Source organism: Chiloscyllium plagiosum, unplaced genomic scaffold (genome assembly GCF_037043375.1).
Source record: "Chiloscyllium plagiosum isolate Xiang-an unplaced genomic scaffold, Cpla_swu_hap1 HiC_scaffold_8, whole genome shotgun sequence".
Taxonomy (NCBI): Eukaryota; Metazoa; Chordata; class Chondrichthyes; order Orectolobiformes; family Hemiscylliidae; genus Chiloscyllium; species Chiloscyllium plagiosum.
The window spans coordinates 99,381,361-99,406,033 of NW_028270146.1; the positions used below are offsets into that span (position 1 = coordinate 99,381,361).

Genomic DNA, 24,673 nt, shown 5'->3' on the forward strand with positions numbered 1-24,673 from the left:
AGTACTTTGCATTCCAGTTACTCCGACCAAAGTGAATCACCTCACATTTTTTCACATTAAACTCCATTTGCCACTCTCAGCCCAGCTCTGCAGCTTATCAAGAGGACAGATGTCAGAGGTAGTTTCTTTACTCAGAGAGTAGTAGGGGCATAGAATGCAACAGTAGTAGACTCGCCAACTTTAAGGGCATTTAAGTGGTCATTGGATAAACATATGGATGAAAATGGAATAGTGTAGGATTGACGGGCTTCAGAGCGGTTCCGCGGGTCGGCGCAACACTGAGGGCCAAAGGGTCTATACTGTGTTGTAATGTTCTGTAAAATTCTAAGTTCAGTACTAAGAATGGCCATTATGGGTGATTGGCTTCACATGTTGAGCAAATAGAGACTGGGTAGAGAACTCCAAAATGAGGTTTTCAATCCTCCCAGAGCTACAGTAAATCATACCTCATTGAAGATTTGATGAGCAATTTGGGAGTAGGGAGATAGTAATTATGATGTATATAAAGAACACTGTAAATCAAAATCACTACTGGCATCAAGACTGTGGTTAATAAGTTTTAGGTCACTGTCTTTAAAATGTGCTGACTATTGCTGACTTAAAGTTCCATCGTCCCTTGACACCTTTTATACTTAACTGGCTGCTTTTCATGTGATTATAGGCAGTGGATGTTACCTGGCCACTGAACCATAAAATACATGGAACAGGGAATTGGGAGGTCAAGATTTTCATCTCTTCCAGAAATAAAATTGCACTTTTGTTATACAGTTGAAATTGTATACTCCCAGCAAAGAGAAATGCATAAGGTGGCACAAGGTTCATTAAATAATGTTTGGCAGCACATGCCACTGATGTTGGATAGGGCTGATGTCCTCTCACAAATCTGTCCAACAGCAGCAGCAGTTTCTTTAATGGGAAGGGCTTCACAGCTTAAATTTGCCTGCCTTTTCCTAGAACCTTCAGTTCCCTTACTGATTACAAACTTCGGTTAACTCAGCGTTGAATATACTGGGAGTTGCTGGTGTTGGACTGGGGTATACAAAGTTAAAAATCGCACAAGAGGTTATAGTCCAACAGAATTATTTGGAAGCACTGGCTTTCAGAGCACCACTCCTTCATGAGGTAGTTGTGGAGGTTAAGATCATGCTCACAGAATTTGTCATGGAGATGTGATACAGTAAACAATCTTAGATTAAACCATTCATCTTTTATAATGGGATATGCTGGTTTCTGTTCTTTGATGTAAATCCCAGAACATCTTTTAAATTACATTCTCAAGTACTCTATAATCACCTGATGAAGGAGCAGCACTCCAAAAGCTACTGCTTCCAAATAAATCTGTTGGACTATAACCTGTGTTCTGTGATTTTTAATTTTGTACACCCCAGTCCAACATTGTCACCTCCAAATCATTCTCAAGAATTTTAAACAACGGGTGTGAAGTCTGTCTGTATCCCAACGCTATGGCAGACTGACAAACCTGGAAATGTGTTGCTGGAAAAGCGCAGCAGGTCAGGCAGCATCCAGGGAACAGGAGAATCGACGTTTCGGGCATAAGCCCTTCTTCGGGCTTATGCCCAAAACATCGATTCTCCTGTTCCCTGGATGCTGCCTGACGTGCTGCGCTTTTCCAGCAACACATTTCCAGCTCTGATCTCCAGCATCTGCAGACCTCACTTTCTCCTCCAGACTGACAAACCCTCTGTATAGTTTTGCAGAGTTTAACATGGATTCTATTGAGACTTAAAGTCGGACAAATCCCCTGACCTGGATGAATTGGATTCCAGGCTGCTGTGGGAGATAGGCAGGAAATTGCAGGTGCTCTGACACAAATTTTAAATTACTCTCTCGCCATGGCTGGGGAAGTGCCAAAGGACTGAGGACAGCTAATGTGGTTCTATTTTTAAAGAAGAGTGTTAGAGATAAACAAATTACAGACCGGTGAGTCTCACTTCAGTGGTAGAAAAACTATTGGAGAAAATATTGAAGGATTGAATTAAGACCCACTTGGAAAGGTATGCGTTAATTAGGGATAGTCAATATGGGTTTGTTGGAGGGAGGTCATGCCTAAAACATTTGTTGGAAGTTTTTGGAAATGTGATCAAGCGTGTGGATGAGGGAAGTTCAGGTGTTCTTTATATGGATTTTGGCAAAGCTTTTGACAAGGCCCCATATAGTAGACTGATTTAGAAGATTAAAGAACGTGGAATTGAGGGAAATTTGGCAAGATGGATCTGAAATTGGGTTAGTAGTAGGACACAAAGGGTAGTGGTAGCAGGCTATTCAAGTGGCTGGAGGCCAGTGTCAAGCGGTCTACCACAAGGATCAGCACTGGAACCCTTATTATATACATAAATGATAGAAGAAAATGTGGGGGGAATGTTAAGCAAATGTGTAGACAACACCAAGTTTGGTAGAGTGGTTAATAGTGAAGATGATTGTAGGTCACAGGAAGATATAGATGGGTTGGCCTGACAGACAGACCGGTGTCAGATGGTATTTAACTCTGATAAGTACAAATTGATGCACTTTAGAAGAAACAAGATGAGGGAGTATATAATGAATGGATAGCTCAGAGGAAGAGAGGGACCTTGAGGTAATTATCAACAGATTCCTGGAGTTGGAAGAGCATGTGAATAGGATAGTTCAGGTGACATATGGGAAACTTGTTTTCATCAGTTGTGGCATAGAGTGTAAGAGCAAGGAGGTAATGTTGGAGTTGTACAGATTATTGGTTAGGACATAGCTAGAGTACTGTATACAGTTCTGGTCACTTCATTACAGGAAGGATATGATAGCACTAGAGGGGGTACAGAAGAGGTTCACCAGAATATTGCCTGGGTTGAGAAATTGAGCTATAAGGAGACACTAGATCGGCTCGGATTGTTTTCTTTATAGCAGATAAGATAGAGTGGAGATATGATTGAGGTATATTTGATAATGAGGGGTAGGGAGTGGGTAACTTGGTTACGGGGTCATTCACGAGGGCATTGCTTTAGAGTAAGGGGCAGGATATTCAGAAGGTATTTGGGAAATAAAAGACTTTTTCCACTCAGCAGGTGGTGGGATTCTGGAATTCACTGCCTGGGAAGGTAGTGGAGGCCAGAAACCTTGCAACTTTTAAATATATTTGGATGTGCATTTCACATATCATTACATTCAAAGATATGGGTACAAACGCAGAAAATTGGGATTAATGCACCTTTAATGGTAGTTATGTCAGTGCAGACTTGATGGGCCAAAGCTTTTCTGCAATTTATGAATCTATGTATCACTTTTTCATTATGTTACACACAATTTGTATTGATTATAATTTGTGTAAATATAAAATCTACTAAAAAGAATCTTGTTGCTATTTCTTCATTTGAAAGTTATTTCAATAATTATTTTGTTTACAGTTCCTACGGGGAACTGTAATTGTTCGTGGCTTTTATAGCTACGCAATCTCATTTAACCTTGGTTTGCCTAACTTCTAGTCTACCAAATTCTCAATCTTGAAAACATTCTCTTCTCACCTCTCCCTCCATGGCTCAATGTTCATTTCTCATATGGAGTCAAACAGCATGGAAACAGGCCTTTTGGCCCAACCTATCTATGCCAACCAGGTTTCCTAAACTGAACTAGTCCCACTTGCCTGTATCCCTATTCATGTATCTGAATAATTTAGTCATCTTTGGCTCAATATTTGAGGAAACCCTTGAAAGGCGAGACATTGCTTTTGCCTACATGTCCAAGTTATTTTGAATGTGAAACCAAAGATCTCCCAACTGTTTTGGATAAAAGTCATTTTTCTCCATTAAAATATTGTGGCCAGTTAAGACTGCTAACTTTATTTTAAAAAGATATTGATCTGATGCATGTGTCTTAATATGGAGGACAGAAATCTTTAAGGAAATCATCGAACTGTGGTACGTTCAGAGTCTTTGAGGTGGCCTGAGCAGCTTAGCAAAGCTTTCAGTCAACTTAGTACAGGTCTGTATGATGGACACCACACTAAAGGCGAACCTCAGAACAGAAAAGAAAACCAGCAGGAAATCAAAGTAAAACAATGAAATCTGAAATAAAAACAAAACGCTGGGAAAACTCAGCAGATCTGGCAGCATCAAGTCACGTTCAATATGACTCTCAAGTCATATTGGTCTCAAAGCACTAACTTTGTTTCTGAAACGGTCATACTGAAGGGTAGCAAATGTCCCCTTGTTCCAATAGAGGAGTAGAAACAACCCTGGTAATTATAGGCCAGTGAGCCATACTTCGGTGGTAGGTAAAGTGTCGGAAAGGATGAGAAGAGATAGGATTTTTAATCATCTAGAAAGGAATAATTTGATTAGGGATAGTCAACATGGTTTTGAGAAGGTTAGGTCTTGCCACACAAACTTTGAGTTCTTTGAAAAAGTGACCAAACAGGTGGATGAGGGTAAAGCAGTTGATGTGGTGTATATGAATTTCAGTAAGGTGGTTGATAAGATTTCCCACGGTAGGCTTTTGCAGAAAATACAGAGGCAGGGGATTGAGGGTGATTTAGATCAGAAATTGGCTAGCTGGAAGACGACAGAGGTGGTGGTTGATGGGAAATGTTCATCTTGGAGTCCAGTTAATAGTGGTGTACTGCGAGGATCTGTTTTGGGGCCACGGCTGTTTGTCATTTTTATAAATGACCTGGATAAGGACGTAGGATAGGTTAGTAAATTTGCAAATGACCCTAAGTTCAGTAGAGTTGTGGATAGTGCTGAAGGATGTTGCAGGTTACGGAGGGACATAGATAAGCTGCAGAGTTGGGCTGAGATGTGGCAAATAGTGTTTAATGCAGAAAAGTGTGAGGTGATTCACTTTGGAAAGAGTAACAGGAATAGAGTATTGGGCTAATGCTAAGATTCTTGATAGTGTGGATGAGCAGAGAGATTTCTGTGTCCATGTGCATAGATAACTGAAAGTTGCCACCCAGGTTGATAGGGTTGTTAAGGCGGCATACAGTGTGTGAGCTTTTACTGGTAGAGGGATTGAGTTTCAGAGCCTGAGGTCATGTTGTAGCTGTATAAAACTGATCTGGTTGCAATTGGAATATTATGTGCAGTTCTGGTCACTGCATAATGGGAAGGATGTGAAAGCTTTGGAAAGGGAGCAGAGATTTAATAGGATGTTGCCTATGGAAGGAAGCTCTTATGAGGAAAGGCTGAGGGACTTGAGAGATTGTGTTCATTAGAGAGAAGGAGGTTGAGAGGTGACTTAATTGAGACATAAGATAATCAGAGGGTTAGATAGGGTAGACAGTGAGAGCCTTTTTCCTCAGGTGGTGATAGCTAGAATGAGGGAACATAGCTTTAAATTGAGGGGTGATAGATATAGGACAGATGTCAGAGGTAGTTTCTTTACTCAGTAGTAAGGGCACCCTGCCTTCAACATTAGTAGACTTGCCAATTTCAAGGGCATTTAAATGGTCATTGGATATGGATGAAAATGGAATAGTGTAGGCTTGAGATTGGTTTCACAGGGCCGAAGAGCCTGTACTGCACTGTAATGTTCTATGAAATGTCAACTCTGTTTCTCTCTCCAAAAATGCTGCAGACCTGCTGAGTTTCTCTAGCACTTTGTTTCTATTTATATAAAAAATGTAGCTGTAATTCAAACTTAGTTTTAATTGGTCACAAAATGAGACACACCAAAATGAAGGATCAAAGATGATTACATGTTTTATTTATGAAACATACAGATACTCTTCTCATAGGGAAGGTGAAAACTCAATTCAGGGAAGGACAATAAAACTCAATACAGTATCAGTGAGCCAGCTACAGGCATTCAACAGTTTGTGTTGCATTCAGCTCAGTTCAATCAGAGCAGCACTGAAGGCTGTTCTGTCTTTGTGTGGGAAAACTTTGGTAATTCTCAGCGTTATCCCATTTACTGAGGGGAAAGGGGGTGGAGGGTGAAGACATGATGCAAGTGAGGCAACTCGGACAGTCTCTCCATCTTCAGGCCTTTGCTGAAGTATGCTTTGCTCTCCCATGCCACGTTGGTGGTCTTGAAAAGAATGGACACCCTAAGATACCCAATTAAAGACACACAAGCCAAAACCTTGGACTTTTTAACAGGATCTCAGCTGATAGCAACTGTTGTGATATTCCATGAAGGAAACATGTAGCATTTTTAAAAAATCAAATGGCACGCAGAAACAGCGCCTTTTAACAGCGCCAAAGAGCCTTCAAGCTCACTTCAGCCCCCTTAGGCATGAAGATGTACTTAATATGGACAGAACCCTGCAATTTTGCATCAAAACCCAGGCTCATACATACACTGTGCTTCCTGGCACAGGTGGGCTTGAGAATTAGCTTAGCACTTATCCTGAAGCAATGTCCTGTTCTTCTCTCTCTTTGAAACTTATAGTGACTGATTTAATCTCTAGAATCCTGGAATTGTTTAGGCCCTTCCTTCCAATATGCTAGAATGTGAATCACAAGAATAAACACTGTTGAATAAACACTGAGCACAGCTTCACCAATTAGGATTACCACAACTCGGTAGAAATGACAGCAAAAGCTAGTTTTAAATACTGCAGGAATGAGCGGTTACAAATACAATAAACCAGCTATAGAGCCTGTCCATATAGAAAAGGCACCAAGGACACTTTCCAGTCACATCACCTGGAACGAGACTGAAGTTTAGAAAAAAAGTCTTAAACTCCCATGTTGTCTGTTAAAGGGCTCTCAGTGAAATTCCCAACGGCATCACAGCATCATTTGAAATCTCTAGTCATATAAAGGAACTGATATTAGAAGCAAACCAACATCTTTAACTGATAAATCAGATAACTAACAAAGAGATGGTAATAGAGAAACCTTTCTGTATTGACAGCAATAATAAAAACATTGATTTACAAGTTTCCCATCAGGATTGATAGCCAGGAAGCAAAGGCAGGGAAATTCACTAGTAAACAGTGACATTAACATCACAGTCTCCCAACCTGAACATGAGCAGATGCCTGTAGGCACATATTGCAATCCTAACCCCTCCACACCATCACCACCAATGGGTCTGCAAGTTTCAGGCAATTTAGCACTGCCAAGTAAAAATCAATTGCAACCTTGTGTCACAAGGAGTGCACAAGAAAGCCTGGTCCCACAGAAAAACCATGGGGAAAATAGTGTCTTATCATCAAAATCAAAGACAATCACTCTTCTCCTTGAAGAGGTTTGGAGAAATGGGGCCTAAAACATAACACGTAGAACAGATAAATTGCAACTGGCACTGAAGAACTTGTAATAGTAAATATCATGAAAGCCACAATTCATACAACACTGAATTAATAAATACCCTATAATCAACAACCCCCAATCAGAAAAACCTACAAATTCAATTAAAATAACTTGATTCAACATCCCCATAATATTGCAGTTTGATTGGGGAGCAGTCCATTTCAAGGAGCACCAGAACAATACAGTCCGTGACAACTATGGAGCCCCTCAGGCAAGACTGGTTTTCTCTATGTACCATCACCTGAATGTGCAGCACTGCCCCACCAGCAAGGCCGATTAGTCTGCTCAGTCCAATGGGTGGCTGTTCAGTGGTACCTGGGATCATCAGGTGAAATGTAGAGCACAGCTCTCTGGTAGGACTCAAAACTAATCGCAAGGAATAACGACTTCCACGGCTGCTGAGCAATGGGGAACCTATGGAATGACTGGCATGCTCCTGTGCAATTGATAAACTTCTCTACATAGTCAGCTAATATGTTGATGTAGTCAGAGGCAGACAGAGTGTGGAGATCTCGCCCGCTCAAAGTGTGCATTTCAGTGAAGGAATCGGATGCTCATCTTCTGCTCAACGTCAACCTTCTCCAACACCTGATGGTGAAGAGTGAATAAAGTAAGCTGGTCAGATAGATAGAAAAGAGAGAGAGAGGGAGGGAGGGGGGGGGGAGGGGGAGAGGAGGGGAGAGGGGAGGGGGGAGTTCTCAACAAATAGTGAGCAGAGACAAAAACTGGACAGGTACGGTGCAAAGATTAATGCAATTATTGAGAGTAATGCAGGAAACAGAGCAACTCCGAAAGTTCATTGGATACAGCTTAGTTACTGAAATTGTATGGTACTGGTGCACAGGTCTGTCACTGTATAACACTGGGATACAGTACATGTGGGTCTGTATCTATTCAATGCCCGAAACATAAGCAGATAGCAAAGTCTAAAGTGAGAGTATATTGCTGCCCTCATACCTTCTGAAATTCATTGAAAGAGATAGAAAGGTCACCATCCTGGTCTGCCTCTTGAATAGTTCTGTCTGCGATGCTGCCCAATTGCTCGTCAGAAATGTTGACTCCCACCATCATGCGAAGGACCTACGTTGTGATAAAAGGAAGTAAACCATTGACAGTGAACATGTTGGACACAACAGCCTGCACTGATCAGAGCCTCACTAAAAATGCTAGAAACGTCACACATCAGTGCCAATATCCCCAGTCTTCTCATATCCCTCTCTCACTCTGTACAGTGATTTTCTTCACTGGTCCATTCAATATGGGCATTGCATGTTTTGGACAGCTTCCACTGAATGTGCCCTGCAGGATGTGGTGAACCATATTCTTGAACATCTGCTGGTATGTAAGAACGCTCCCATTGCAGTCGTTTTGATCCTGCAACAGTGAAGGAACAACAACATTGTTCCAAGTCAGCGTGGGAACAACCACCACACTAACAGGGTTGCTGAAATGTCGATTCTCCTGCTTCTTGGATGCTGCCTGACCTACTGCGCTTTTCCAGCAACACATTTTTCAGCTCTGCATCTATTTCCCCAAAATAAAGAAAGGTAGTAAGGTAGTGAAGTGCATCCTTTCAATAGTGTATTTAGTTTTTAAAAAAAAAAATCTTTCCAAAAGTAAATATCAATGGGGTTGAGTTCATCACGCAAATTATATTGGGGAGGAGGAATGACAAGTGCTGCACTGTCAGAGATGTCTTCTTTCAACTAAAGTTTGAAACTGAAGTCCCTGTGTGCCTCATCCTCAAGATGACAGAGAAGATCCTACAACACTATTCCCAAAGAGCAAGACAGAGTTTCTTGGCCAATATTAATCCCTGATTCAACATCACTAAAACAGATTATATGCTTGTGACCACATGTAGACTAGACCAGTTTCGGGCAGAAGATTTACTTCCGAAAGGACATTAGTGAATCAGATAGGCTTGATGACATTCATCAGTATTTGTGACCATGGGCTACCTTTCAAGTCCAGGTCCACGAATTCATTGTCCATTTTATTAATTAAATTTAAATTCCACCAGCTGCAATGGTGGGATTTGAACCACTGTCCTTGAAGCATTATGAACTGCAAGTCTCTGTGAATCTATGAAAAGAAAGTCCCATCAGAAAACGCTACAATATTAACTGGTAGGAAAATCTACCACTTCCTTGCTGTCCCCTCTGAGTTATGTCAGTTTAACACAGCACCATAGAAAGAAACACTCAGTACCTGCAGGAGCTCTTCACGTGAAATCTTGTCATCCTTGTCAAGATCATAAAGTCTGAAAGCAACTGAAACAGTAAAGAAAGAATCATTGTGCAATACTGTATTTTTGAAGGACCGCAGGCAGCAGAGAGTGAAGCACAGCAAGTGTCACTGATCTCATCTCGTGTTCGCTCCTCTTTCTGAAAGTCTCTTTTCTCCTCCCCTTTGATTTATTCAATCTCCTTTGCTCTCAAAACCACTTGCTAACTTCCTCTGTCCATTCAATCACCCATTTCTCTTTCCCCTCTTCTCTACCTTCATAACATATAAACTGTAACTCATTGTCTGAAGAGACAGAAGCAGATCCTCTGATACATTGGTAGACTCTGTTCCTTCTCACTTGTACATCAGCCGATCAGAGGCAACCTGAAGCATCCTGTAGGGATAGGGATAATACGAGGAACACATTCACTGGGGTGATTCTGTCGTGGGTGGAAACATGGTCCTGTCAATAGGGGGCAGCAAGGGTGAGAGTATAATCTGTCAGCAAAGGACCAGGGCGGGGGGCCACCACTGTTAGACTTTTTCAAAGTTCTACATTTTGATGTTGAATGAGATGGTAACTGGTTATTGGATGATTTGCTGCCTTGGGAAATATTTTGCTCTGTGCCACACAGAGGAGGCTGTGTCATTTTGCTGTTGGTACTGTGTTAACCTCAGCCGAGTACATCAGTCTGAATCGGGAGGCTATCCAAACCCATGCCAGGTTGGTACTTGCTTCCTGCTACACAGGTCCCACACCATCATAACAGATACTCTGTCTCAATCTTCATATGGAGAGTCTAAAATAAAGCACCTGGTGCCCCTCCCGACTTCCTGAACCACTGCTCTGGCAGGTTCACAGTAAGGCGAGCCCTTGCTACATACAAACAAGAGTCACAGTGGGCAATTCATTTACACACTGAACAGTAACTCAGTGTCACTTGTCTAAGCTAAGGTACAGTAACCGCGATTAACCAAAAGAATCAGGTACTTACAAAGCAGCTTGTTGTTCCTGCTATTGAGTGGTTCAGGAACACGAGGATCTTTGTTTTTGTCACTCTCCTCGATGGGTCGGAAATGAGCAAGAGTCCGCATAAAGCCCCGGAAATTCACCTGGTCTTCACTGAGCACAAATGGAAAGAAAAACCCAAGGTTGAGCAGAAAGTGGCCTAGAATTGCTGCAGTAACTGGTCATAATGATCAGAGTACAGTGCAGGGCCAGCGCTACTCAACATCATCCAAACGTTTCTGTGCTATACATCTCTACGACTCTAGATGCTATTCTTTAGAGTGTTTGTGGGGCCAGGGTAAGTATCAGATTGTCCATGCCTGCACATTAAGATGCTGGACAAATGGGAGTAGATGCTCAAAGTCTCTCTGGAAAGCAGAGATCGGGCTTGGTGTTTGATGTTGGGACCAAATGGGTGGTGGAAATGGCAGATGACCTCATGAATGTGGGAACTGGTGGGAAGAAAAGGTGAAGACAAAGATGAACTACTGCTAAGTGCTGATCACAGCTTCACATTATTCATTCAGCAGATTGTTCTGCTACTTTCCCTGTCACATATTTAGCTAGCTTCAAATACAGCTATACTAATCATAACACTGATTCCTCATGGTAACCAGCACCTCTGAAATTTCATTTAACATTTATGACTATAACTACCCTATCTCCCACAAGTGAAAATACTTTTCCTATATTCTACCCTGCCATAACCTCTCCTTGTCTGAAACTTATTGGATCACAAAGCTTTAAACAAAGGGCTACCTGCTCCCTCTAAGACGGTGATGAGAAAGATTGACCCTTTCTACTGTGTCAATCTGAGTGGAAAAAGTCCTTGTCATTGCAAAGATTAAAATTATACGCCAGAAAGTACAAATTAGTAACCTAAAAGTGAACTTAGTCAAAGTTGGATGATGTTACAGAGATGGAAATAAGCATTCAATAAAATCATAGTAAATTTCATTGTGACCTTATAAATATTTTGCCAGCTAGCCCTTAATAACCATGGGCTCCCTGGTTACAGAGAATCTATTTACTGCTGTCTTAAAAATATTCAGTTACCCTGTACCCGGGAAATTCTCTCTGGGGAAGAGAACTCCAGGCTCGCGATCTTTATAAAAAAGTTCTCATCTGTCTTAAAGAGGAGACAACATATTTTGTTGTGTCATCCCAGTCTCTTCCACATACTTTCAGTGTCCATTCTGTTAATTTCCCTCAGTATCATATTGATCAATAAGATTGTGCCTTATTCTTCTAAACTCTAAGAGATACAAGCCTGTCTTTCCAATTAAGACAAGCCCTCAGGAATCAATCAAGTGATGCAACTGATGCCCTTTCTCTGTGCTTTGCTCTAACTTCTTTACAGGCCACAACACACTTCAGTTTTCTGTCTCTGCCAACTCCGTCTAGCTATCTGAAAGGTGCTCAACAATTAATCATGGAAACACATACTGATTCACTGCTCACCTTTCAGGGAAGAAAGCATTGATTATCCTGTCTCCAAGTGGGTTAATAGCCAGCTCTGGGATCCGTTGAAAATCTTCACGGCTACAAGGACAGAAACAGACATTTAACTATGATAGCGATGATCTGGAAAAGCACCCCTCAAATGATGGTCAAATGGCTCATTCAGCTTTAAAGGCAGGAACATACAAAAAGGCTCAAAGAAGCCTTCAGCCCCTCGATGCTCACTCTATCTATGCCACAGTGCAAGCTCATTCACTCAATGACCAAACCAATAACAATGCAACTCCTACAAGGAGAAGATAGGAAGACTGAGCAGAGGCCAACATCATAGAAAACTGGAAAATTCTTACATAATTCTGCAAGACAGTCACAAGGCTTCCAGAGAGAATGGCTCCCGTCAATGCATGCCTAACTATCCCATTACCTCGAGGTTGCGTTAGAGATTATTCTATCCTTTGTATTAGTTCCAGAGGTTACAAACATAAAATTCTACTTCTTCCCATACCTGCAACCCTAATCTGTCAAAGACTGACCGGAAATGTTAACTGTTTTCTCTCCAAAGATGCTGCCAGACCCGCTGTGCTTTTCAAGCATTTTCTGCTTTTGTTTGTAATTTTCAGCAGCCACAGTTCTTTGGCTATTTTGTTTATTAAAGAATGACCATCACTCTGTTCAAATTATCATTGATTGTCTCCTGTAGTGAGCTATGTCTTATACTAGGCCCCATGCTGTTACACCTGAAGTGGGTATACTCATTTTCTCAGCTACGTCCTCAATTCCAAGCCTTGTCTCTGTAAAGTTTGTTTACATCAACTTAACAGAAATACTGGCAGCAGACAATTCACAGGACAAAGCTGAAGCAAAGCCAAGTTTGAGTCCAACATTGTACATCAGCAGCCCAAGTCTATGGGTTAGGGCAGAGAGTAAGGAAATGATACTTGCTTTGTAAAAAGTTCTACACAGGGTTAACATCTTCAAATGGGTGGGAGGAGGTGGTGGTGATGCATGCAGGAAACAGGAGGGGTGGGTTGGCGCACATGAGAGGGGGAAGGTCATGTGTAAGATGGTAGCTTAATAAGGGCTTCCAGTTAATGTGAGTACCCAGATGCAAAAGCATTTACTGCAAATTCACAAGAGAGCTATTCTCATTATGTTTTTTTTAAAACTTTAAAAAGGAATCAACACAATGTGCTAACCAGGTTCCCATAGACCTTTAAGTGACAGATCATACTCTGTTGTGTGTGGAAGACCACGCATAGACTCCCTCTGTGCGGAATAATTGTGATTAATTTCTCCTGGTGACTGAAGGAAATGTATTAATTGAGCATCGACAAAGCAAACTGTACAGGGAAGTTGCTCACTGAAATGTAGACAGTATCACTACAGGCCACCGATACTAACCAAGAAGCCTGCTTTAAGACCATACAATTTTTCAGCATTTTTAGTGTACAGAAATGTCCGAAAGCACTCCTTGGAAGTGTAATCAGAAAATTCACCAATCAGAGGAGCTTGATCAAAGTTGTGTTTAGGAAAGTACTTAATGAAAGAACACAGTTATATATATAGCATGTCTGCTGTATCAATATGAGCTGATCCTCTGCCACCCCACTGATATATGATTAGATTAGATTACTTAGTGTGGAAACAGGCCCTTTGGCCCAACAAGTCCACACCGACCCGCCGAAGCGCAACCCACCCATACCCATTCCCCTACATTTACCCCTTCGCCTAACACTACAGGCAATTTAGCACGGCCAATTCACCTAACCTGCACATTTTTGGACTGTGGGAGGAAACCGGAGCACCCGGAGGAAACCCACGCAGACACGGGGAGAATGTGCAAACTCCACACAGTCAGTTGCCTGAGGCGGGAATTGAACCCGGGTCTCTGGCGCTGTGAGGCAGCAGTGCTAACCACTGTGCCGCCCACAAATCTCCTGTTCCTTTCTCCAACATGTGTTTATCTTGTTTTCACTTAGGAGGCAGAAGGAATACCAGACACGTCAGCAGTGGTTAATCTGGTAGCACTCATGCCTCTGAGTCAAGGCTTTATGGTTTCAACTCCTCTTCGAAACTTGAAAACATAATCCAGACTGGCATTCCAAATGCCATACCTTCAGTGCTTTTAAACCAGATATTAAACTGAAGTCTCTGAGCTCTTAGCTACCTCAACAAGATCTCTCAGCATGACTGGAAGAACAGAAGATTTCACCCTGTCCAATATTTAATACTCATTTCAGATCACTAAAATATAGTACATTCACGCCATGCAAGATCCAGACAATGACCATCTCAACAAGAGAAATGGTAAGCAGCTCCCCTGATACTCAAAGGAATCATATCGCTGAATTCTGCAAGGAGAAGATCAGTGTCAAGCAGGTGAGATAAATGATTCACTTCCTGACTTCCCAAAGCCTGTCCACTATCCACAAGTCAGGAGTGTGATGGGATATTCCCCACTTGCTTGGATAAGTGCAGACCCAACAATACTCAAGACGCTTGCAACCATCCAAAACAAAGCAACCCGCTTCATCAGCACCCCCAACCTTCACTTTAAATAATGGCACCTTTCAGCACTGGTACACTGTGGCAGTAGTCTGTACCATCCACAAGATGCAGAACAGCAACTCACCTTCCAAACCTTCAATTTCTCTAGAAGGACAAGTTCTCTACAAGTTCCCCTTCAAGTCACTGTTTAGTAATTATCAACATGATTTGTAGATATTGTTTAATATTGTACCGTCATGGAAACTGACATCCATCCCTGAAAAGGGGAGAAAGGAGATGACTTTGGGAGAATTTACTGCAGAGGGCAGCAGAAGAGAACTGTGAAGGAAGCCTCCAGTTAAGATTTTTTGAGGGATTCCAGAAGTTGAGAAGACCTGACCACTAAGAAGTGAAGTGGTAGAACAGCTATTTGTACATGCCAGCCCTCTGGCCCAATCCAAGCTGGCACTTGCTAATTGCATAGGCTTTTGCTGTGTAACTAGTGACATTTTGAGTGGGAGCAGCGGCCGAGTAAAGGCGAACCCGGGAGACTACAGGTAAGGTAAAACAGTTTGTTTCAAAATTACTTACCTGTAGCGGGCAGCGGTGTTTTTTATTCTCTCTTCACAAAAAGAGCGGGAGCAGCAGAGGAAGTGACGGCAAGCAGAGGGGCAGCCGGGAAGGAGAACTGTGAGTATAAATACTCACCCTTTAATCACCAACGGTCATTTGAGTGGGAGCAGCGGAAGTGAGGTTGGAGCGCATAGCTGGGCGGGAAGGTAAGTGATTAGTATTTGAGTGGGTGTGTTCTAGACCCCAGGTAAGTGACTCAGTGTTATTGACTCAGTGTTCTTGTTTTTGGAGAAAGTGTACAGTCATGGCAGCGCAGGCGGTGAAATGTTCCTCCTGCAGGATGTTTGAGGTAGGGGTGACCACCGATACTCCTGCCGACTTCGTCTGCAGGAAATGCAGTCAGATCCTGATCCTCACCGAACGAGTTAGGGAACTGGAACTGGAGTTGGATGAACTGAGGATTATTCGAGAGGCTGAGAGGGTGATTGATAGAAGCTACAGGGACATAGTTACGCCGGAGAACAGAGGTAGCTGGGTAACAGTTAGAGGTGGGAAGGGGAAGAAGCAGGCAGTGCAGGGTTCCCCTGTGGTCGTTCCCCTAAAAAATAAATATACAGCTTTGGAAACTGTTGGGGGGGACAGCGTTGCAGGTGTAAGCTGCAGTGAAGGGGTCTGTGGCTCTGAGACTCAGAAGGGAAAGGGGGAGAGGAGGAGAGCGCTAGTTATGGGGGACTCTCTAGTTAGAGGGACGGACAGGCGGTTCTGTGGACATGGGCGAGACTCACGGATGGTTTGTTGCCTCCCGGGTGCTAGGGTCCGAGACGTCTCAGACCGTGTCTTCAGAATCCTTAAGGGGGAGGGTGTGCAGCCAGAAGTCGTGGTGCACATTGGCACCAACGACATAGGTAGGAAGAGGGGTGGGGAGGTCATTCAAGAGCTCAAGGAGTTAGGCTGGAAGCTAAAAGCTAGGACAGACAGAGTCGTCATCTCTGGGTTGTTGCCGGTGCCACGTGACAGTGAGGCAAAGAATAGGGAGAGAGTGCAGTTGAACACGTGGCTGCAAGGCTGGTGTAGGAGGGAGGGCTTCAAATATTTGGACAATTGGACTGCATTCTGGGGAAGGTGGGACCTGTACAAACAGGACGGGTTGCACCTGAACCAGAAGGGCACCAATATCCTGGGGGGTAGGTTTGCTAGCACTCTTCGGGGGGGTTTAAACTAATTTGGCAGGGGGATGGGATCCGGACTTGTAGTCCAGCAAGTAGGTTAGCTGTTTGTCAGGATGCCCAAGACTGTAGGGGGGCTGTGGAGAAGGTAGCACTGACAGGGACTACTAGCGGACACAGAGATGGGCTCAAGTGCGTATACATCAACGCAAGGAGTATCAGAAATAAGGTGGGTGAACTTAAGGCGTGGATCGTACCTGGGACTACGATGTTGTGGCCATCACGGAAACGTGGATAGATGTGGGACAGGAATGGCTGTTGGAGGTTCCTGGTTACAGGTGTTTCAGTAAGATTAGGGAGGGTGGGAAAAAAGGAGGGGGGGTGGCATTGCTAATTAGAAATGGTATAACGGCTGCAGAAAGGAAGTTTGAGGGGGATCTGCCTCTGGAGGTAGTATGGGCTGAAGTCAGAAATAGGAAAGGTGCAGTCACCTTGTTGGGTGTTTACTATAGGCCCCCCAATAGCAGCAGAGATGTGGAGAAACAGATTGGGAAACAGATTTTGGAAAGGTGCAGAAGCCACAGGGTCGTAGTCATGGGCGACTTCAACTTCCCAAATATTGATTGGAAGCTCTTTAGATCAAGTAGATTGGATGGGGCGGTGTTTGTGCAGTGTGTCCAGGAAGCTTTTCTAACGCAGTATGTAGATTGTCCAACCAGAGGGGAGGCCATATTGGATTTGGTACTCGGTAATGAACCGGGACAAGTGGTGGGCTTGTTAGTGGGTGAACATTTTGGTGATGGTGACCACAATTCTGTGACTTTCACCTTGGTTATGGAGAGAGATAGGTGCGCACAACAAGGTAGATTTTATAATTGGGGGAAGGGAAATTACGATGCTGTAAGGCAGGATTTGAGGAGCATACGTTGGGAGCATAGGCTGTCAGGGAAGGATGTGGTGGAAATGTGGAACTTTTTCAAAGAGCAGATACGACGTGTCCATGATATGTATGTACCTATCAGGCAGGAAAGAAATGGTCGTGTGAGGGAGCCTTGGTTGACGAGAGAGGTTGAATGTCTGGTAAAGAGGAAGAAGGAGGCTTACATAAGGTTGAGGAAACAGGATTCAGACAGAGCAGTGGAGGGATACAGGATAGCCAGAAGGGACCTGAAGAAAGGGATTAGGAGAGCTAAGAGAGGGCATGAAAAATCGTTGGCGGATAGGATCAAGGATAACCCCAAGGCATTTTATGCGTATGTGAGAAACCTGAGAATGACGAGAACGAGGGTAGGTCCGATCAAGGACAGTAGTGGGAGACTGTGTATTGAGTCGGAAGAGATAGGAGAGGTCTTGAACAAGTACTTCTCTTCAGTATTTACGAACGAGAGGGACCGTATTGTAGAAGAGGAGAGTGTGAAATGGACTGGTAAGCTAGAAGAGATACCTGTTAGAAAGGAAGATGTGTTGGACATTTTGAACAACTTGAGGATAGACAAGTCCCCCGGGCCTGACGGGATATATCCTAGGATTATGTGGGAAGCAAGAGAGGAAATTGCAGTACCGTTGGCAATGATCTTCTCGTCTTCACTGGCAACGGGGGTGGTACCAGGGGACTGGAGAGTAGCGAATGTTGTGCCCCTGTTCAAAAAAGGGAATAGGGATAACCCCGGGAATTACAGGCCTGTTAGTCTTACTTCTGTGGTAGGCAAAGTAATGGAAAGGGTACTGAGGGATAGGATTTATGAGTATCTGGAAAGACACTGCTTGATTAGGGACAGCCAGCACGGATTTGTGAAGGGTAGGTCTTGCCTTACAAGTCTTATTGAATTCTTCGAGGAGGTGACCAAGCATGTGGATGAGGGAAGAGCAGTGGATGTAGTGTACATGGATTTTAGTAAGGCATTTGATAAGGTTCCCCATGGTAGGCTTATGCGGAAAGTCAGGAGGCATGGGATAGAGGGAAATTTGGCCAATTGGATAGAAAACTGGCTAACCGGTCGAAGGCAGAGAGTGGTGGTAGATGGTAAATATTCAGCCTGGAGCCCAGTTACAAGTGGAGTTCCGCAGGGATCAGTTCTGGGTCCTCTGCTGTTTGTAATTTTTATTAATGACTTAGATGAGGGAGTCGAAGGGTGGGTCAGTAAATTTGCAGATGATACGAAGATAGGTGGAGTTGTGGACAGTGAGGAGGGCTGTTGTCGGCTGCAGAGGGACTTAGATATGATGCAGAGCTGGGCTGAGGAGTGGCAGATGGAGTTCAACCCTGCCAAGTGTGAGGTTGTCCATTTTGGAAGAACAAATAAGAATGCGGAATACAGGGTTAATGGTAGGGTTCTTAGTCAGGTGGAGGAACAGAGGGATCTTGGGGTCTATGTACATAGATCTTTGAAGGTTGCCACTCAGGTGGATAGAGTTTGTAAGAAGGCCTATGGAGTATTATCGTTCATTAGCAGAGGGATTGAATTCAAGAGTCGTGAAGTGATGTTGCAGCTGTACAGGACTTTGGTTAGGCCACAGTTGGAGTACTGTGTGCAGTTCTGGTCGCCTCACTATAGGAAAGATGTGGAAGCTTTGGAGAGGGTGCAGAGAAGATTTACCAGGATGTTGCCTGGAATGGAGAGGAAGTCGTACGAGGATAGGTTGAGAGTTCTCGGCCTTTTCTCGTTGGAACGGCGAAGGATGAGGGGTGACTTGATAGAGGTTTATAAGATGATCAGAGGAATAGATAGAGTAGACAGTCAGAAACTTTTTCCCCGGGTACAACAGAGTGTTACAAGGGGACATAAATTTAAGGTGAAGGGTGGAAGGTATAGGGGAGATGTCAGGGGTGGGTTCTTTACCCAGAGAGTGGTGGGGGCATGGAATGCGCTGCCCGTGGGAGTGGTGGAGTCGGAATCATTGGCGACCTTTAAGCGGCATTTGGATAGGTACATGGATGGGTACTTAATCTAGGTTAGACGTTCGACACAACATCGTGGGCCGAAGGGCCTGTTCTGTGCTGTATTGTTCTATGTTCTATGTTCTATGTTCTATTACATCCTATTTTTGAACTTTTATTAAACTCAACATCTCACCAAAAGAGAAAATGCTAGAAAATCTCAGCAGGTCTGGCAGCATCTGTAAGGAGAGAAAAGAGCTGATGTTTCGAGTCTAACTGACCCTTTGTCAAAGCTTTGACAAAGGGTCAGTTAGACTCGAAACGTCAGCTCTTTTCTCTCCTTACAGATGCTGCCAGACGTGCTGAGATTTTCCAGCATTTTCTCTTTTGGTTTCAGATTCCAGCATCCGCAGTAATTTGTTTTTATCAACATCTCACCATATTGGTTGCACTTGAATATTGATTGGCTGAAGTAATTTCTCTAGTAATTTTCTAAGTTTAACTCTGTATCTTTCAAAATACAATATTCTCACATCAGCCGGGTTTGGTGCGAAAAAATCATTCCTTCATATTGGGTCAAAATCTTGCATCACCCTCCCTAACAATATTATAGGCGTACCAACAACACAAGGACAACTTGTGGCTCAAAGCTGTGATTCACCACACCTTCTAAAAAGTAATATGGGATCAAATGCCATGGCACAATCAGGCCATGTGAACAAATAAAAGCGATCTAATCAGAATGAAGGTGATTGTTTGTGGAATTTTGCTGTTGTGATTGCGAGGCACTTTTAGAATTAGCTTTATTGTCACATGTATTCATATTAGTGCAACGAAGAGTTAAATCACCACTTAAGATGCCATCTTAGGTACGAAGATACCCACGTAAAAAATCTTATGAAAAAAATGAGAAAAATAAAGAAAATGTTCAGCATTACAATCCTTCAAGCAGACTGTACTGAACTCAACCCGGGGCTACCTATTCCAAATACCTTCTGGGTACTTGTGGAACATTGAAAGTGTTCCCCTATCTCTGGGCCAGGAGGGCCAGGTTTGGTCCTTAGAGAGTTAGAAGGACAGCTACCAATGGAGGATTGAGCAAAGTGACTGTACAAAGCAAATTAATGAGGCCGATAAAGGTTCACACCCAAATATCCCGACATGGAGATCAATTGTTAAACGTCCTGTTGTAAGATGAGCAGATTCCTTCTCTTCATTTTAAAAAGTAAATTGTTTGACATTACCCTCACTGTGAAGGTGACTTTGCTGGAACTAGTTTAAGCTGGGTGGAACCTGAAATTTGAAAAGCTGTTTTTAACTTGCGAACAGAGCTACTATCTTGCAGGAAGTAATGCAACTTTGAAAAACTGTGTTCTGACAGTGCCAGAGATAAACCATTAATCAACATGCTCTCAGATGTAAATATAATGACTCAGCTAAAAAAAAGTGGATGAGTGATGACCTTCCTTCTCATTCTTGCTTTCACAACACAGGATTGTGTCACAGCACATGGTTAAGTTACAAAAATAACAATTCCCTGTTCCACGTCTGCCAGCTCTCCATAGACTTCCCTTTGTAGGAAGGAACTTTCATCATGATGGGACATGGACATGACTTGTTCCAGGCACCAATAGTTCAAACCTCCATGCTTCCAGACTCTCCAAAATCATATTAAGTGCTACCTTGACAGAGGTGTGGTTCATCAGCTCAGCGGTTAAAAAATCCCTTTTGGCCTATCAGACAGATACAAAAATCCACATCACTATTTCAATGATGAGCAAGTTAGATCACCCTTGAATCCTAGGTTATTTATTTCTCAATCAACGTCACAGTAAGAAAGAAACAGATGATCTGATCATTATGCAATTATCAGTAGCTCGCTGCGCAGAAACTGGCTACTCTGTTTCCTTCATTGTGAATGGAGTTCAACAGCACTCGAGACAGCCATCGGCAATGATCCAACTCTTTCTTTGCAGCCATTGCCACATCTACCTCTATTACTGTGACCACCTGCAACCCCACCCAATTCGCCCCTACCATATCATCTTTTTTAGTACTTCTGCCTCCTGAATTTCAATATCATTCTAACTCGAAGGTGACAAAACAAATTGGCCCTAATTCTCCTTAATTACGTGAAACATAGATGTTGGGAAATAAACTCCTCGTTACATCCGAACTGGATCATAGTATTTTCTTTACACATCCTCGCAGGACTGCAGTTTGCTGAGTCAGAATGTAAGATGAGTCAGCAAGATTGACCGTGCTAAATTGTCAGGCTGAGAAAATCTCTAACATTACAATCAAAAACAACTTGAATATGGCAAGAAGTTCAATGACATTTTGAAAGGCAATTAATTAAACAGTCCACAGTAAAGGGTTTCAAGAGAATGACATATGACATCGGACCAAAGGAGAGGAAGATAATTCATCTTACAAGACAGCTTTTTTAAGCCAGCCTTCAGTCTTATACCCAATGGGAAAAATGCTTAAAATCTACATCTTTCTGTTGAATAAAAACTGATTTGTTTGCACGTCAAATTCACCAGTGTCTCATTTGACCCACAAAATTTCCTATTACAGGTGAGAAGTTCTTATACAAACTAAACAATTCTACTCTTAAACTTTGGCAATTTTGGTCAGCCTTATATCACATCACCTGGCATCACAACTGGTTTCACTCCTTCCAGGAAGTGAATTATAAATTCTGACCAACAATACTGTACAGGCTTTATGTACTAGAATCCTGCTTGCTGTTCAGTGAGCCAGATACTACCTAGAAACTACTGGTGACAGGAAACCTATTGTATGAATTAGCTGATCCCAAGGGTTGATATTTCCTTACCAAAGTGTGCCATTCTCCCCCTTATCCAGACTGGTGAATCTGCTATAAAGGCGTGTAATCTGGCTGTGAGAAACTGTATATAAACAAAAACAAAATCAGATAGAGTTAGGAGTAAGTGGGTTAGAATGTGCGTTAACTGCCCATATGAAAATAACCTCAATGAAGTCCCAAAACACAGCTTCTGTCAGCAGTGGCAATCAATCACTGCTCCATTAGTACAATGTTATTTATCTTATTCTCTCTTTCCTCTTCCCACCTGCTTCTCTCCTACCTTGTCTCCCTGATCTCCATGCTACTGTCTACCTAGTTCCCTCTCCACCCTCACTCTTCTCTCCTCCCACCACACCATTCACACTCAAACCCATTTCTTCCTGAGTCTCTACTCTTTTCACAGATCCCACATTCACTTCACTTCACTCCCCTTCCCACTTGGTCTCTCTACTCCATTCATCCTACTATCCCCCTTACACCGCATTTCCAACCCACCTCTTCTTTTCTCATTGTCCCTTGTCCTCCCCGTCACCTCTCCCCAGAATCATGATTCCTTTCCTTCCTGCTCATTCCACACCTCCAATCCCTCTTGCCCATTCTTCACCCTCACTCCATTCCATTCCTCAATCATCTCATCTCATCTGCCCGACATTCTCACTCAACTCATTCCTTCCTGTCTCCATACTCTCAATCCTCACACCAGCCTCAATTCCTCTTCAGGCCATTCTCTCCTCCCCTAATTCTGTCCTTCCTTCACTAAACCTCGCCTACAGCACTGTCACTCCAATCCCTCACCTCTGGCGCCCTCACTTTAGATCCCCTCCTATCCCCCTCCCCTCATTCACACCCCACCCTCCTCTCTTCCACCCCCCACCATACACTGCCCTCCCCTCATCCCCCACAGCGCCCTCACTTTAGATCCCATCCTTTCCCCCTCCCCTCGTTCATACCCCACCCTCCTCTCTCCCCCCCACCGTCCTCTACCCTCCACACTTCCACCCGACTGTCTGCCACCCTCCCCTCTTACCCACCCACTGCCCTCCTCTCTTATCCCCCCTGCTGCCTTCCCCTCTTACCTCCCCCTCCCCTCTTAGCCCCCTCCCCTCTTACCCCCTTTCCCGCCCTCCCCTCTTACCCCACCCCCACCCCCCAACCCCTTACCCCACCCCCACCCCCTTACCCCCCCACCCCCCAACCCCTTACCCCCCCAACCCCTTACCCCACCCCCACCCCCTTACCCCCCCACCCCCCAACCCCACCCCCATCCCCTTACCCCCCCACCCCCCAACCCCTTACCCCACCCCCCAACCCCCCCACCCCCCTCCACTCTTACCCCCCCACCCTCCCCCTACCTCCCCCCTTATCCCCTCCGCCGCCCTCCCTTACTCACCCACCCTCCCCTCTTCCCCACCCCACCCCACCCCACCATCCACCGCCCTCCCCTCTTCCTCCCGACCACCCGTCCCACTTACCTGCACACTGCCCTCCCCTTATCCCGTCCGGCTGCCTGCCGCCCACCCCTCTTACCTGTCCCTCCCCACCCCCCATGTCCGCCACCCTCCCCTCTTTCCCCCATCCACACCCCTCCCTCCTTGTCCTCCCTCCTCCAGGTTCTGCCATCCCCCCATCGCCCCACTGCTCCCTCCCGCCAGCTCCCTCTGAGACTCCAGGCCTCCTTTTGACTCCCTCTCCTCCTCCCTCGAATTCCCCTTCCCCTTCCTCCCCTTCCTCCTCCTCCTCCTCACTCACAGCCGGTCTCCTTCTTGATTTCCTCGATCTCCTCCTCCCGGAGCAGGCTCGATGCCCTGGATCCCATTGTCTGTCGCCTGCTCACTCCGAACCCCGGCCCCGGGATTGCGCCGCGCGCGTTCTCGTGGCGGGGGTTGGCCCTCGGTGTGGTGGGGGGGGGGGGGGAGGAGGGCTTCCGGCCGCGCGCCGCACCACGCCTCTCCGTGACGTCCGCCCGTGTCGTAATGGGTGATGACGTCACCCTCCTTCGCGAGACTGGCGTTCGCCAATCGTCAGGGCTTCAAGAGCAGACAAGTGCAAGAGAAAATGTAACGTCTATTTAAGAAAATATACCGTTCATGTAGATAATTCATTTATTATATAGAAGCAAGAATAAGCTATTCCCACGTCGAGATTGTTCTGCCATTCAGTAAGGTCACAGTTCACCATCCACTTCAGTGCCTTTTTTTAATTGCTGGCCCCATATCCCTTGACAACATTGATCTTTAGAAACCTGTCTCTCTAAATTTTCGGAAGAGGAAAGTGAATGAGGCAACATGAAAGAAAGGGTGTAATTCTCAAGTGGCCTCCCCACCACAGAGAGCTGCAGGTGGCAGGGCAGGTTCAGACTTGCACAGTCCTGGGCGTTGTCAAGCGTGTTATGGATTAGGAGTGATGTGTTGGACTGGGGTGGACAAAATCACACAACACCAGGTTATAGTCCAACAGGTTTATTTGGAAGTGCTAGCTTTTAGAGCACACCCTAGTGGAGTAGGATCATAAGACATTAATTCTGTGTCTTAAGATTCTGCCCCATTAAGTTACCAGATGAAGGAGAAGTACTCTGAAAGCTCGTACTTCCAAATAAATCTGTTGGACCAAAACCTGATGTTATGTAATTTTTAACATAGATTCAGAGAGCAAGGATCATGTCGGTGATTATAAAACACCCCTTTTAGGCTTCAGTTAACATGTCATGTCTAGTTCTGGCACCACACTTCAGGAAGGAGGCAGTGGGAATTGGGGGTGCAGTAAAGATTCAGAAAAATGATTATCGTG

At 44.2% G+C, this 24,673-nt stretch overlaps 1 protein-coding gene across 1 annotated transcript; it reads right to left on the reverse strand.

Annotated features, from left to right (window-relative positions):
• Window positions 1-5,667: 5,667 nt before the first annotated feature.
• On the reverse strand, window positions 5,668-23,785 carry chp1 (calcineurin-like EF-hand protein 1). The gene is made up of 7 exons (XM_043698304.2): window positions 23,636-23,785; window positions 21,896-21,968; window positions 11,950-12,030; window positions 10,475-10,602; window positions 9,462-9,523; window positions 8,208-8,330; window positions 5,668-7,838 (listed from the first exon to the last, which is right to left on the reverse strand). The coding sequence occupies exons 1-7, from the start codon at window positions 23,700-23,702 to the stop codon at window positions 7,785-7,787; spliced, it is 588 nt and encodes a 195-aa protein (XP_043554239.1). The 5' UTR covers window positions 23,703-23,785; the 3' UTR covers window positions 5,668-7,784.
• Window positions 23,786-24,673: the final 888 nt, after the last annotated feature.

What these genes read in the sequence shown, in the direction of transcription:
- chp1 (XM_043698304.2), bottom strand. Translation starts at nt 23,702, where the DNA reads ATGGGATCCAGGGCATCGAGCCTGCTCCGGGAGGAGGAGATCGAGGAA. An exon ending in GGGGAGAATGGCACACTTTG is followed by an intron (nt 12,031 to 21,895) that starts GTAAGGAAATAT and finishes CTGTCCTTGTAG; the next exon opens with CCGTGAAGATTTTCAACGGA. An exon ending in AATGCTTTCTTCCCTGAAAG is followed by an intron (nt 10,603 to 11,949) that starts GTGAGCAGTGAA and finishes ATTTGTGCTCAG; the next exon opens with TGAAGACCAGGTGAATTTCC.